Source organism: Dromaius novaehollandiae, chromosome 5 (assembly GCF_036370855.1).
Source record: "Dromaius novaehollandiae isolate bDroNov1 chromosome 5, bDroNov1.hap1, whole genome shotgun sequence".
Classification (NCBI taxonomy): Eukaryota; Metazoa; Chordata; class Aves; order Casuariiformes; family Dromaiidae; genus Dromaius; species Dromaius novaehollandiae.
In genome coordinates, this window is record NC_088102.1 from 39,822,049 (window position 1) to 39,837,024 (window position 14,976).

General features: G+C 37.0%; 1 protein-coding gene across 1 annotated transcript in view; it reads right to left on the minus strand.

Annotated features, from left to right (window-relative positions):
* LOC112980708 (cytochrome c oxidase assembly protein COX16 homolog, mitochondrial) overlaps nt 1-14,976 on the minus strand; it is a 60,959-nt gene that overhangs the window by 45,400 nt on the left and 583 nt on the right. Inside the window, exon 2 of the mRNA XM_026095779.2 lies at nt 3,186-3,263. Within this exon, the coding sequence (XP_025951564.2) occupies nt 3,186-3,263 (78 nt within the window). The remainder of the gene's footprint in view (nt 1-3,185; nt 3,264-14,976) is intronic.

The window sequence follows — 14,976 nt, forward strand, 5'->3', positions numbered from 1 at the left end:
TGCAGATCTAGGCTGTCTCTCTCTCAGCTCTAGCCCTATTAATCAGCACAGCCCTAATTGAAGACCCCCAGCCATGGCCCAGATGAACAAGTTACAAGGGTGGAATACTCTGCCCCTACTTTTACCCTTGGCAGCCACTTCCTGGCCCCACTCCAGTAGAGCTCTAGGATCTGTCTCTCTTCCAACCCTGACCCTAGCCTCAGCCCTGTGCATCGCCATCAAACCATACTCCCACCATCATCCAAACCACCACTTTCTCTTGAATTTCACTTCTTTATGAAATGTTCATCATCACACAGCAAAATTCTTCAAAACATTCTTGTTTAGTACAAAAAAAAGCAGTCTGACATTAATAACATGGGCAGTATCACTACTGTGGCTACAAGACTTCAAAGTAGCAATTAACCCTATTAGTCACTGAAACACTGATATTTGTTCTACTATAACTCTTTGTCCCAAATATCACTGTCAACTCAGAATTTGCCTACTAATCTGGTTTCCCTCTCAGCACAGTGCAAGTGGTTAGACTGAAAAAGGGGACAGATCACAGTTTAGCATTTTGAAGGGAAGGGATCACAGTTTAGTATTTGAAATGTACTAGAGATACACCGCAAAAGGAGTGTCTCAATCTTGTCCAACAGCTGAATTAGCAAGGAAACAAATCTAGTAGCAAGGCTCACAGAAGGGAGTACACTGAAGCCTGCACATCCTTAAACTCAATCAAAAAAGATGGGCTCTCAGGTATTATGAATCCTAGCCTGCATTTGGACAAGTTACTTAACTTTTTGTAACCTCCATTTCTTCAGCAGTAAAATGGAAATAATAATCCTGCCTTTTCTGACACTGAGACTATGAAGTTTAATTTAAATTCTGTGAAAACCTTTTGAGCTCTTTATAGGAAAAGTGTCACTTAATTAAGCTTTGTTGTTATTCCAAAGGAGCAACTGTAACAAAAAAATCCTATTTATTTTATTGTCTATTCCAATTTGCATATTACTGCCCATCTCCCCAAAAGGAGTGCTTGTCCCTTCCTTTTCTGATAAGGACTTATGCTGGTCTAAGTGTGTTATATAACAAAATACTTTATTTAACCCAAAAATATATCCTGAACAGTGACAAACAGATGCTATGATCATCAGGATTTTCAATATTGTTTTAAATTACATAGATTACTGTTCTTTTCCTGAGATTTGTGACATTTTATACCATGTTTGCTTCTCTTTATCAGTTGTAATATATTCGAATCTCTTCTCCTGTCTGTGAATTAAAATGGTTCTTAACTGTTTTTATGAACATAGAAACAGAACACACAGCTTTGATTTGTCTGTCTATAACTAGGCCAGTGTCGGTGTTGCTAGTTCTCAGCCAATACTGCATTATTCTCTACTTAACTTCCATCTATTCCTAAATAAAATAATAATGGAAAGAAAAAGAAAACAGAAAAGAGATGCTGCAGCCCTTAAGTAATACAAGCTATAGTAGAATCCAGCTGTCCTCTTTTACATGTTCAGAGCTTAAGAACTCCAGGGTGTAGCAGCTTCCCCTCAGAGCTTTCATGTACTACTGTCTAATTCAATGATGTTTCCCTTGACTATAAATGCTGGGACAAGGAGCCTCATATATCTGAACAAGCAGAGCTATTACCATGGTTTTCTATGGGCTGCGGACATACTGCAGATCATGGAAGCCAATTCACAGAGCATGAATCTGACCAAGGAACCGACAAAAATACAACTTGCAAGTTCTTGCCCTGCTATGGTCTCCATCTCGTTTGAGAAAAACCTAAAGGGTTCAACTAGTCCAAAAACCCCAAGACAGGCAGAGAATAACTTCTCGGAAGACAGCACTGGAGAAAAGAGCAGTAAGATTATCCTCCCCTGTCTTACAGGCTATGCCAAATACAGGGCTGTGAGCAAGAATGGGCCACATGGTGCTTCGAAGGCCATAGTTAGGTGTGCAACCCAAAGAAAATGGAGAATATTTAAAGGAACTTGGTGACCAACTACAACTGTCTAAAATAAAGGAAGGGGTTCTTCAAACCCTGAATAGTTCAGGATTTGACAAACCTGACAACAGTAGAAAGCCACCGTAAGCCCACTCCTCTGTCAGTTACAAACACTGTAACGGACCTCTTAAGCACACTGTCTGGAATTCCACACAAAGACTTTTTATATGAAATGCTGTATGATCTTTAAAAATCAAAGGGCCTTGTATCTCAAAGCTCCATGCCATCTGCAAGGCAGCAACATGGAAAACAGAAAGCCTCTCTGCACAGCAATGGAAGACTCGGGTATCAAAATGTTGGAGAAAGCAAACCAATTATTACTTCTTGCTGAAATGAAATGCTCCTTCCAGAAAATTTCATAAACAATTTGGAATTTTAATGAGATGCAACAAAATTAGGTCATTACTAGTCAGCTAGGTCATATCAATGCTAAGTTGTTACATTCAATTCAGAACGAGAACAAGGGCCCTGGAAGTGTAAGTAGTGCTCCTAAGGAAGTTATTTCCCCCAGTCAGAAGGTTTCCAGTTCATTTAAAGAAAGGCTTTTTCCTTGTGACATGAGGAAAGGCTTTTTCATTTTGGCATGCTGTGTAAAGACTTGATGAAGAGTAGTAAGAGAAGTCAGCTCCTGCTTCTTGCATAAAGCTTAAAGAACAGGATATAGCACAACATTAAGGCTCTTGTTTATCTTGGGCAACTCAAAGCCATCTTTTCAAGTAGACCGTGACTACCTAGCATCAACAACTGGCCATCTCCACTGACCCATTTTTAACCTTATCTACTTCAGTTGCTAAGTGTTGTTTGAAAACAGAACTGAAACGTTATTGGGCACCTTTTAAAATATCACTGTTTTCTTAGTCTAAATCACATATGAAATCTTTGTAATAACCTCTTTCTAAATGTGACCTCCTTTATAGGAATTCAGAACTGCCACATATAATCAACTGAAGGGACAGAACTTTTGCAGTATTGCTGTTCGTCAGCTTCACAGACAATAAAAAGAGCTATCATCATTTCAACCTCTTCATTGTTATCTACAGTACTCATTACCTAAGAGACCCAGCTATAGCCCTGGGCCCAGTGGTGAAAGGCAAATCCCCAATACCAATTCTTTGCTTGTTCCTGCAATTCTTTACAAATCAGAATATATATGAAAAATAAGGAAAACCATTTTAATTACCTTGCCATGAAGTTTGTGGACATCATATCTTATCTGAGCAAATTCACGGAGTCCAAAAGATCCACCAACAAGGTACAGCTGAAAAACAATAAAATAAAAACAGATGTGCCTGGAATATTAAAAAATAAAAATAAAATAAATGCTTTGCATACTGACCCACTGCATTTACAAAAGACCCTACTATTCTTGGAACAGAAACACCAGGAACTAAAGATAACAACCTCAGCGGAATACATGTATAGGAGAAAGGGGAGTACCTGGGATGTCAGGGCTCTCTTACACTCTCTGGGCCAACAGATTTCACAGACATCCTCTCCCATAGAGAAAGAGCTGCTTCATGACTCAAATTCTCCAGGGGCTTCCTCCCCCACCCCTCTTTTTTTCCTTCCCATATGGCTTCCTGACATAACTGCAGCACAGGAACCTTTACCTCACTGCCATGGGATTTATTCTCAACATTTTCAAACTTTAATGGGGAAGTAACAACACCATGTTGACTTATACTGATGTCTGTACATAAAAGATCCAATTAAGCTTCTGAAATAAACTACATGATTGGAACTGTGGTTCAATGACACATTATCATGTAGGCTAAGAAATCAAATCCAGTGCACCTGCATCTTTATTATTGCCTCATTAGCTGCCTTGCAATTCCCTCCACACCTGTGAAGCTTATAAAAAAGAATAATAAAGGGAAAAAATGGGGGAAGGCAAAATTTCAAATCTGAATAAAAAATACATTATTGTTTTGTATGACAGAGGGATATCATAAAACTATGCACCTTTATCATTAGAAATGCACAGATCAACCAAAAGATAAAGTATTGTTAACAAAACACCATTAAAGATTTAGAAATTAGCTTAAAAATCTAGCTACTGTGTTGAAGAATTGGGGCTTATGCTCTTGCTCTGATCTGACAGGCTCCGTCTGCTGTTCTCTGTTAAGGCCCCCTGGCAGATGCACAGAAGGCCAAAAGGCTTCAAAGAGTTGCACATCTAGGGAAGGTGGAAGCATAAGGAAGCTCTAAGGACCTGAGCTATAAAAAAATACCCTATTTTGTCACACCACATTACTGCTATATTCCTTCATTAAAAGCTGTTGATGCAACTGGTAGGTGTTTTCTACAGAATGCCGGCTAATTACAAGAAATGTGTAAGGTTTATAGCAACGGCCTGCGTTCAGTAACTGTTACAACTATGCTGCACAGATAGTCAAAATGTATGCTCTTTCCAAACATCATGCTATCCCAAGTTCATGCCAGTGAAGCCACAAAACCTCACAAAGCCTACAGATTGGTACCCCAGAAACTAATGTTCTCTGTTCACACAGCAGGGGACACCTGACCAGCAGCCAGGCGTTAAAGGCTCCACAAACTCCTTTTGTCTTGGCCATTTTGATAAGGCTGAGAATGTAGTTGACAATTAGAAACAAATAGATCAAAATTTTGTGATAGGAACATCTAGCTGCTAGGTCTCAGAACTACAATTTCAAAAAGCCAATCAGAAAAATATCATGTGGTAGCAAGTAATTTTTAGTGATTACAAATTTGACCTACCCAAAATTGGGTGGCACCATACAAGTACCATTACTATTCAAAGAATTAATGATGCTCTTGCAAACATTCAATCACCAAAATACAGAATTGAAAAGAAGGTATTAATACAAAAGAAAAAATTCTCCTCCTCGTGTCAGTATTTTGATAACAGAAAATGAAAATCTTTAAAATGGTTAAAAGGAACCTGAATATTACTCAAGATTTATTTAATCAAAGCAGAGGATTTGTCAGCTGCAGATACGGTAACACAAAATGCTCAAAGTCTCAAGGATCAGACAATAATTGAATTCTAATATGGTTGACATCTCAGCATAAATTTTAACTGGTCTTCTTTAATTGCTAATGAGTACTATGCTAATAAACAGCCTAAGGGTTAACATAACTAACTTCATGCCCTAACGAACAGAAATTGGAGGCAGTATAGAAAAGTTTACAGCTGTCACAAACTGTAGTTTATCATCTCTGTGTATATTAGCATGTTTTCAAAGAATGGCTATAGCAGCTGCGCTAGGAAGGGTTTCAGTACACAGCAATTAACCTAGGTAGAAAGCAGTAATTGCTCAAGATACCTATTAAAAAATAGTTCGCCCAGCAACAAACTTGCATCACGTATACCATTCTGAAACGCAGTATGAACAGATGGAAGACCTTTAACTGGCCTATTCCTCATAATCTAGCTATTACTTAACATAATGAAAAGATACACTGTCGCTTAGGGAAGCCACTTTCCAATTAATAAAGAATTACCACATTCTTTAGCTTTGACCATTTAGAACCGTGCAAGGTTGTTGCATGAAGTAAGCCATGTCCTACTCTAGGTATTTTGTCTCATCACATCCTGTCACTTTTTGACAACAACAATTTATTATATACTGTATTTTACATTTGTAGCTATACAAATGATAAAGAAGTTGATACACATACACCTCTGTTCCTTAAGACAGGTTCTGGCCTGAAACTGTAATTTTACTCACACCACCTTTATACTAGTAAAGGCACAAAAAGCTTAGATTCTGATTTACTTTTGCTCTTCATACCACACGAGCAGTCTTCATAGCCTGGCAAGTTGCACAATTCACTTAACATGGACATCAGTATGGCTGCCTTTACACTTTACTGCAATGGGTGATTTATACTACAATGAAACATCAGTTCAGCTGTATCAGAATCAAAGCACATCAGTGCTGTAAGAAATTACAAATGTCACTAAAATATTAAACAGCGTAATGCTGGAAGGTCAGGATTAAGATTATTTGATACAGCATAATTTTCAAAAGCATAGAAGATGCATAAAAATATAAGTAATGTTTTACAATCTTATTTGACCAAAGTTCTGCAAAACCAAACATAATGTCTAAGATTTTATTGCAAAAGGGTATCAGAATCAGTTATAGTCAACACTTTGAATCAGCCAACAGCACATCAATGCAGTTAGCTGACAACACTGAACATGAATTGTCTTGATCTACACAAGCTATAACAGCAATGGGCAGCTATTCAATGAATTATATTTTTGAAAACTGTGTTCAAAGGCCATTAAAAAGAAATGAAGATAAAACAAGGGGGTATCAATGAGTTTATGTAACTATAATAGTATTAAAGGTAATACAGGACTTGGTGACATAATTTGTTGAGTGGAAATGTTACTCTTGGTTTAAGTGTTTGCTTTCTCCTTTGCATTATGAGGAAAGATGTCCTCATTACCTTCATTTACGTTAATTGTATTTTATGGAAGAATACATACATACAAACAACAATGAAACATTAAGATTCAGCGGTCAGAATAATCAGAGGTGTGCCAAGCCTCAAGAGAAACATTCCAGCAACATTAGCTTGTCAGCTTTATATATTCTGTACATTTCACATATGTTTCTAGTTTCCCTATTTGTAAGATGGAGATAACAATTTCTGAATCCTTTGATAAACACTCTGAAGTTATTATAGCAGTATAGTGGATGAATTTGCCCATGATCTCACTTTAAGCCAAGGACAAAAGCAAAGTCCAGTATTTTCCATCCACTAATCTGGACATAAAAAACACAGGACAAATCCTAGCAGAAGCTATTCAGGATGAAATACAAATAAAACAATCAGGCTGAAAAAGTTGTAATGAAGTTAGACACCAGTTAGCACTCCAGTTAACTGAAAGCGGAGGAGTAATTCCACATATAATGAATACTAGGATGTATTTTTCTTCATTCCAGTGTTAGAATCATACAGATACCTGGCTTACTTCATAAAATGACGGGACATGTACATCTAAAGATTACCCAACCTGGAAGGTTCAAATGTAACTGCACTCTTTACTGTGAGGGAACTGCTATTGTTTTATGTGATACAGGATATGGAAAGAAGAAATGTTATTATGTAATTAATATCATCTGTCTAGTTATTTGAATGTATTTAGCAGATGGATGAAGTGATAGTATGTTTTCACTTTTTTCTTTACACTGAAGCTTTCCTTAAAAAGGTAGAATCATAAAACTTACTAGGTAGCCAGCACTTAACACTATTTAGCGCAAACAGCTTGACAGTACTGCTAGCACAATCCCTCATTAAAGACCTAAGCACTGGATTATTCCTTTATGTCTCAGTGACTACACAACCCCCCTCACACTGTTGTAATGTAATTATGCATGCATGGAAGACTTGCATGTTGCAAAATAAAATGAAAGACAGGATGTGACATAAGAGCACCATCTGTCACATACATTCAGCAACCTCAATAAATGTTTTATGTTAAAAAACTGACATAAAATTCTTTTTAATAACATTCTTCTAAAAATTCTATTTGTTCACTTCTCCATTGGGATGTAGGTTAAGTAATTAGTTATAGATGGCATCAGACTGATAATTTAGATGCACCTTAGGATGGAGAATGCTCGTGTTTGTCACCAACTACAATGAGCTGTTCACTGAGGAACCCACAAGAACCTGCATTTACAGCAGATCCCTGCTTTTTTAGTTTCCTGCATAATCTGAAGCAGCCATCTTCAGCCCCTTAGGTTAACAAAATAACAAGAAACTATTTCTCTGGCATCACTAGCAATTTGCTGTATTATAGCATCCCTGTTGCTAGAGAGACTCATTCCTGCTGTAGCACTGATTGTGAAAGCCAGATTACAAAATTACATTCCTTTTGTCATAAATCCCTAAATTAATCATATCACAGTATTCAGTGGTGGCAACACAGATTATGCATTGGTGGAAAGAAAGCAGGAAAACATTACAATAAATATCACTGGAGAAGGAACATGGTAATTTTCTAGCCTCTTCTTCAGTATGGCTACAGCAAAACCCTCCAGCTATTCATCATGCAGCTTCAAAACCTTAACAGCCATGTCAATGATTTTATTTCAGTTTGCAGTGATCACAGTTAAAAGGTTTTTGGGGTTTTCTTTTTAAAGAACTGTCGCATATGCAGTTCAGGGTTGGTGAAAGATGCCAGTTTGAATGCCCAGAAGACTGAAGTCTCTTATTTATTCCCTAAAAAAAGGAGTTTGGGCAGCAGCACTGCAAACTGCCAGTCCCACAAAAAACCTAGGCAAGTAACTTTGACCTGAAGCGCCCCCCTCAGAGTCCTAACTCTGAGTGTTTATTTTCCACAGCCATTTCCACACTTGGCTCTAATGCTGAAACTGCTAAGAAGGGATAAAAACAATGCAGCCTTTTCTCAGAAACTTACTAAATCCTCCCTCCGCTCATCCCCCCATGCCCAAGCAAAATAGGGTGTCCTCCTCCTCCTTTTCTGCAGCAGATGGAAATTATTTTCAGTTCAGGTCAGAGGCCTCCTTTGGGGGAAAAACAAAACAAAAACTACAAATGCCTTAACACTGATTTGATTCAAATACAGGACAAAATATGAGAATGCACTGACTTATGTGTATGATAGAATCCACAAATTGCAGAAAGACTGAGCTGCATTACATGGCAAAAACAGCAAATGAAATATGCCAATATATGACCACAGTGATACCATGCTGGCAACCCCAAGAGAGCAGGTGGTATAAACTGGAGCCACTGGTAACACCATGGTAGAGTAGAACAATATAGTTTTATACAATATGGAACTTTGTGCAGAGCATTAAACTTGATCCAAGGTACCAGCTTATTTGGATCAATACAATGTACGTTCAAAGCAGTGATCCTGAAGACTGCAAATATAAATGGCTACAGGCCACAAAGTAAAACAGAAACAGGCCATATACTTTCAGTGCTACTATTCCATGTCCTAGGAAGAAAACAAAACCCTTGTTCATGAAAACGTCCATTTCATAAGAGGTGGCAGAGTGCAGAAAATGCATTTAGTATAAACCAGTCTGAGAACAATACAGAAGAGGCAGCAACCCATATGTTCACTGGTGTGAGAATTAGCAAAAATTGGCATTTTCAGCCACAGTGTTGTCATTTTACATCATATACAGTATTTGGACTGGTCAGATGACAAGGGAATTTCACTCAGCAGCTGCAGCTGTTTGAAAACCAAGTCTGTTATAGCAGTCAAGCTGCAGTTTCTGAATACCACTCTCCCTCTCTTCATAAAATTCTAAAAAGTTAAAGTTCTATTTCTTATAAAAATTATCATTCTCATTACTCATAGGTTAAAATCTAGCCAAAGTACACTGTGATGAGAAACTGTTTTCATGTGATGGCAACCTGATGTTCTTTGTCAAAACAACGATAAACTCATATCTACGTTAAGAAACACAAAAAGAGACGACTACTGGTCAAGAAATAACCCCCCCCCCCCAGTTGACAGTGCTGGACAGGGGCTGAAGACTGAATGTACTATACAATTAATATTAACCTTACATCTTTACATTCACTTGCCCCTGCAGAAGGTGGAGACTTACAGCAGGACAATATATATGGAGTGGAAAATAGGGAGGTCTGTGCTTATGTTTCTTTTCTGAGGCTCAGAAAGGAACTTCACTCCCCCAAGCGTCAGATTAGTCCATTCTAACAGCATTAAACAACATGAATACACTTTTTATTTTAAAATGAAACAGAGGGGAAATCTGGAGTACTAAAAGGTGCCTACGTGTTTGTCAAACGTTTATCTGGAAAATAGTACTCAAAGATTAGGAATTAAAAAAAAAAAGGTGGCACTGATTCAAAAAACAAGCTCAAGAATTTGAAGACTTGACAGTCAAATGAAAGACGGAAGTCAGCTAATGCAGACTGCAAAAACTAGAATCCACAGAAGCCCACTGAGCTTGAGCATGCTGGCTTCCACTCTGGCACAGACAGTTCAGAGGATGGTTTTGTCTGGAACAGTTCCACACTCCACTGTGGATTTACATGTACATAGATGAATAGATGTGAAGCAGAAGAACAGCATAAGATGAGGACATATCTCACCATAAACTTAAGCAATATTTAGAATACGAGTCACAGAAACATTAACACTGACAGTATGTGAATCACTGATTGGGAGCAACTATTTTAAAATTCTAAAAATAGTTTTATACTTATTGCTTTTCTAGGCTACAGATGTAATACTAGTGGGCTTTTACAGGCAATCACAATTCATCTTCAAATATCAGAAGCCAGAGTTTTCTTCTCATGAGTAAATGTTAACTTCTGCTTATCTCTCAAAAGCATATTAAGATCTAAATTAAGCATTCTGCATATAACAAATTTTATTGTAAAGTTACATGAAGTAACGTATAGTAATAAAAATCCTGTAATTCAACATTATGAATTGTTCAAGGTGATAATATGAATGATGTTGAGAATGATAACACTGACAACTAAAAGTGAAAAATGCTGACTGCAGTAATCAGTTTTCATACACTATCAGAAGATAATGTAATAACAGTCTTTATACACAGACACTGACGGTAGCAATAGATCTCAGAAACATGATTACTCCTAGGAAGAGTTTTCCTTATTTCTAAGCTTTCATATCTTCTTTTACAGCCAGATCCTCCAAAAACATTGGGGAAAAAGTATGTCTAATATTCAACAGTCAAGGATTGAGAATTCATCAGCTTTTAATGAAATGAATCAGGAATGTTTAATTTAAAGAAATCTTTGGGCACCCAGTTATTTAAATATATTTAAATTATAATAACCTAGTGAGTTTTCCTACATATTAGCCATGTAAGACTTTCATTAATACTCAGCACAACAAAATACCACTTCAAAATATTTCTGAGTACCGGTCATTGCTTGCAGAGGACCCAGACTTCACCAGTGAACAGAATGAACCCACAGACACATATATTCAGGTTCTGATATTTGGGAGATGCTTTTTCCTTTCTTCTAGTCAAAAAAATTCAGACAACTGGTTCATTAACAAGGATGTGAGATGCCACTGCCATTCTCTAATGGTGCCTGGGAGCACTGACCACATTGCTGCAGCACTGTTAAGTGTTTCATTTTAGTCTGACCTTTCTTCTTGTCCTGTATGTATCATGCTGATTGAAGTAAGCTTGCCTTGTTCAAGCAATAATGTATGTGACAATTTAGTACAGTCTGTGTGCATAAACACTGATGGAAACAGATTTTAGAAACGTTTATTCACAGAAAAACTTTCTGCAGTTCCAAACTAGCCCATCTTCTCTTATGGCAACAGTTTGAACAGCATTTAAAACACCAAAGTCTAGATCCTGATGGAGAAGGAAATACACAAGGGAAATATTTCTAAAAACATGTTCATTATGGGGTGGAAGGAGGAAAAAAACCCAGCAAAATGAAAAGAAGTCAGAATCCACAGCTATAGATATAGAGACTGTTGCAAGATGCTGCAATTTTGAAACTTATGACACTACATATAGCAAAACATATTTATTTTATGCGCACGACGAAATACAAATCAACAACCAAGCCACAGAATACATTTTCTATCTGCTAAAATGCCACTTCAGACCCTAAAGATTCAATTTTTCCCTTATAACATGTTCCAGTGGAACTGAAACTGCATTTGTATGTTCCTTTTGCAGCTTAAGGAGTCTTAAAGACCCTTGGCTGGAATAAGACAAACATGGAACCACAAATCCAAGTGTCAGAAAATGCAAGCTCAGCAGATAGTGTCTTTTAATGCATGTTTTAAAAACTGTTATTGGTTTGCAGTTTTGAAGCTTAAACATGTTTCCTCAATGACTTGGAGTCACAATTTATACTTGTCCAAAAACAATGACTTACAGCAACCTTAAGGTGTTTTAACTGCACTGCAGAAGTAACCTTACATTTTAAGTGTCTCAGAAGACCAGTATGACACCAGATCCACTAGCTGCAATGCCAAACAGCCTTGTTGTCTCAGGATCTTACAAAAGCATAACAGCTGTAAGAGGACATAGGTAGACACATCCCTTTTGGTCAGGCACAGTTCACTGTGGAAGACGAAGCAACAGTGACTAAAGCTCTCCTCCTGAGAAAGAACCCAGTATCCTGTAAATTAAGCTTCAGGTGGTAAGGAAAAAGTTCACGTTACCATAATAGGAAACAGAGAAATGGCAATATAGCTGACACAAAGATGTGCAAGTTACCAGATCACAGAGACAGTACAGCCCTCCAACACTATAGTAAGTTTTTCAGATACATCTGTAAGGTGACTAGTGTTCATTCCAACATCTACACAGATGTAATCATCTTAATGCTTTAGGACTACACACCCTGTAGCACTCAAGCTGTTAAGATACTGCATGCCAGGTTACATCACTCTTCTACATGCATACTATTATGCCATGCAGAGATACCCTATGTGCAAAGTTTACAGAGTTAAAGAAAACATCATTCATTAATCAAAGTTTCTGGCAGATTTAATTCCTGGTCCCCACAGTACTGCTGGTACTCATAAAAAAAACATTCTTGTCTTCTGAGAAAGCATGACTGAAAACTGTGATTTACACATCTTACTCTGAAAGCTGTTGTCAGTTTGAGGTTTTACAGATCAACTAAGAAATACCCGTCTACACTTAAATATTCTAACAGCGCCAAACTCAAATGAACATAGAAAAATTATCAAGGTAATTTACACTAAAAAAGAGGAAATACTTTTAATACACATTTGTGCACGTGCATGCAAAAGGATAATCATAGATATACTTTGGTCTGGAAAGTTGAAGTCCTAGCTCCAGCACCAAAGCAGAACCAAGAATATCTACAACATCTCTGACAGATGACTGTTTGACCTCTTCTTAAAAACTGCAAAGTATGGATTATGAGTGTTGTATCCTACCAAAAAGAAATATTTTCCTAACATCTGAACTAACATTGATATATTTTGGTACTTCTTTCACAGGATATGAAAAACAATCACAATCCTCCATACACAAAGAGCTGTACTGAACTTCTCAAATTTCTCTAAAATAAATGAAGTCCTTCAAGCATTCCCTCATTGGCAGAATGCATTCCACACCTTTTATGTTGCTTTCCTCTAGACTTTCCAGAGTTTGTCACCATATTCTTTACAATGGTACCACAAAGCTGGAAAATAACTCCAGCTGGCAACTTTTGAGTTGACTGGAAGAGAGTTCCATGTTTTATTTTACTTTTGACATCAGTTTCTGCATCTTATAATGACATTTCTATTGTTTTACAACATTACAATCCAATTTCTTTCCTCATTCCTGCTACCTACAATTATTCCCCATTCTTTCAGATATTTTTCTTCTTCCTAAATTTAGCTCTTTACACTTGTCTTTGTTGTATTTCATCTTATTTCCAGACATTTTGTCAAAATTCTGATCATATCTACCAAGCTGCTTACAGTATCACCCATAAAATTTATGCCATCATCCAAGCTGTCGATTGCAATATTCAAGAGCGGCAGGCCGAAGACAGATTCCTCCAGGAGCCATAACACATAAGATGCCTTCTCAACTTGGAAGACAATTAATAACTACATTTTATAATATCATTTTAATCCTCTGAGAACACAAATGAAAATGTAAAGACACATCTTTGCCATACTTTCTCCAGATGTACAATTGCACAATTCTCATGTGGAAGGTAAGGTCAGAAGCTTTATCAAAGTCAACATCTAGCACAAACTGCTTTTCCTCACCTACTTACACGAGTTAAGCTATCAAATATCAAATCTGATATATGACTGCAAAACTACAGTGACTTTTTCTCCCCACAAGATCATCACATTCTAAGCACCTACAATTCAATCATGTAATGTTTTTTTTCCAAATCCTTTACAGAGTTAAATTGAGCTGAACCCTATTGAACTGCTTGGGTTCTCCTCATTTTAAAAAAAAAGGAGTGAACCTCAAAAGAAGAGTCTGTAATAATCTGGCAAAGAACAGGACTGTGACCTAAAACATACTTCCAGCCTTAAACATCCAAGCAGGGTATTATTAAACTAAATAGTGTCAGAACACTCAAAAATACACACAAAAAATTAGAGAACAAGCTAATTTAATTCTAATCATCAAAAAAGCAAAGTTCTAGACAGTCTTTTAGGTATATATGCATGCAGTAGGATATCTAAAAAGCTTTAACATTGTGCCTGGTCCATTTTTGAAAGGTGTTACACAACGAGGTTGTCCGCAAAACCAGGGATTGGATTTGCTGATCCAAATGGTCCATGCAGCTGTTTTTTATAATAGTAGAGTTGTTTTATTAGTTCTCATTTCTTACAAGTGCCTTTATCAATATTTTAAGATGTGTTCAATTTATATTTCCACTAAAGTTCCTTATCCTACAGACTTCAGTCATGTGACTTACTTGGATCACTTTAAAATAAACAACCTTAACCTTTTCAATGCATACTTAAAATAAGATGGCCTTAACTTTAATAGGTGCCACTGTGCCACTGTCATTCTTTGGACCACTTAGTTTTGCTGAGGTGTGCTGTTCAAAGTTTGAGGATGCCATTAATTTCTATAACAGTATTGAAAATAGTGGAATTATCCTTTGCCCTGTTCTTTGTCCACCTTCAAATTTATTTTTTATGAACAAATTGTTTAAGCAGAAAAGAGACATGAGTTGCGTCAATAGAATCTTCCCACCAACCTGTCCTTGCTGCTGCTTTTACCTAAAAGCATTTAATTTTTCCTCTAGTGTGCATAAGCATTTAGCACAGACAAGTGTGAACTATTTTATATTATGCTGTCCATCTTGTAATTTTGTTTTATCCCTCTGACCTCAGTGATTTTTTCCAATCTCAAGTATCTAACTAGTTGTGCCTCACCTATCACTTCGACCCCAACCGTAACTATAACCTATGAAGTCATTTAACTCATAAAATCTTTCCTTGTCTTTAAACCTTCAGATTAGCA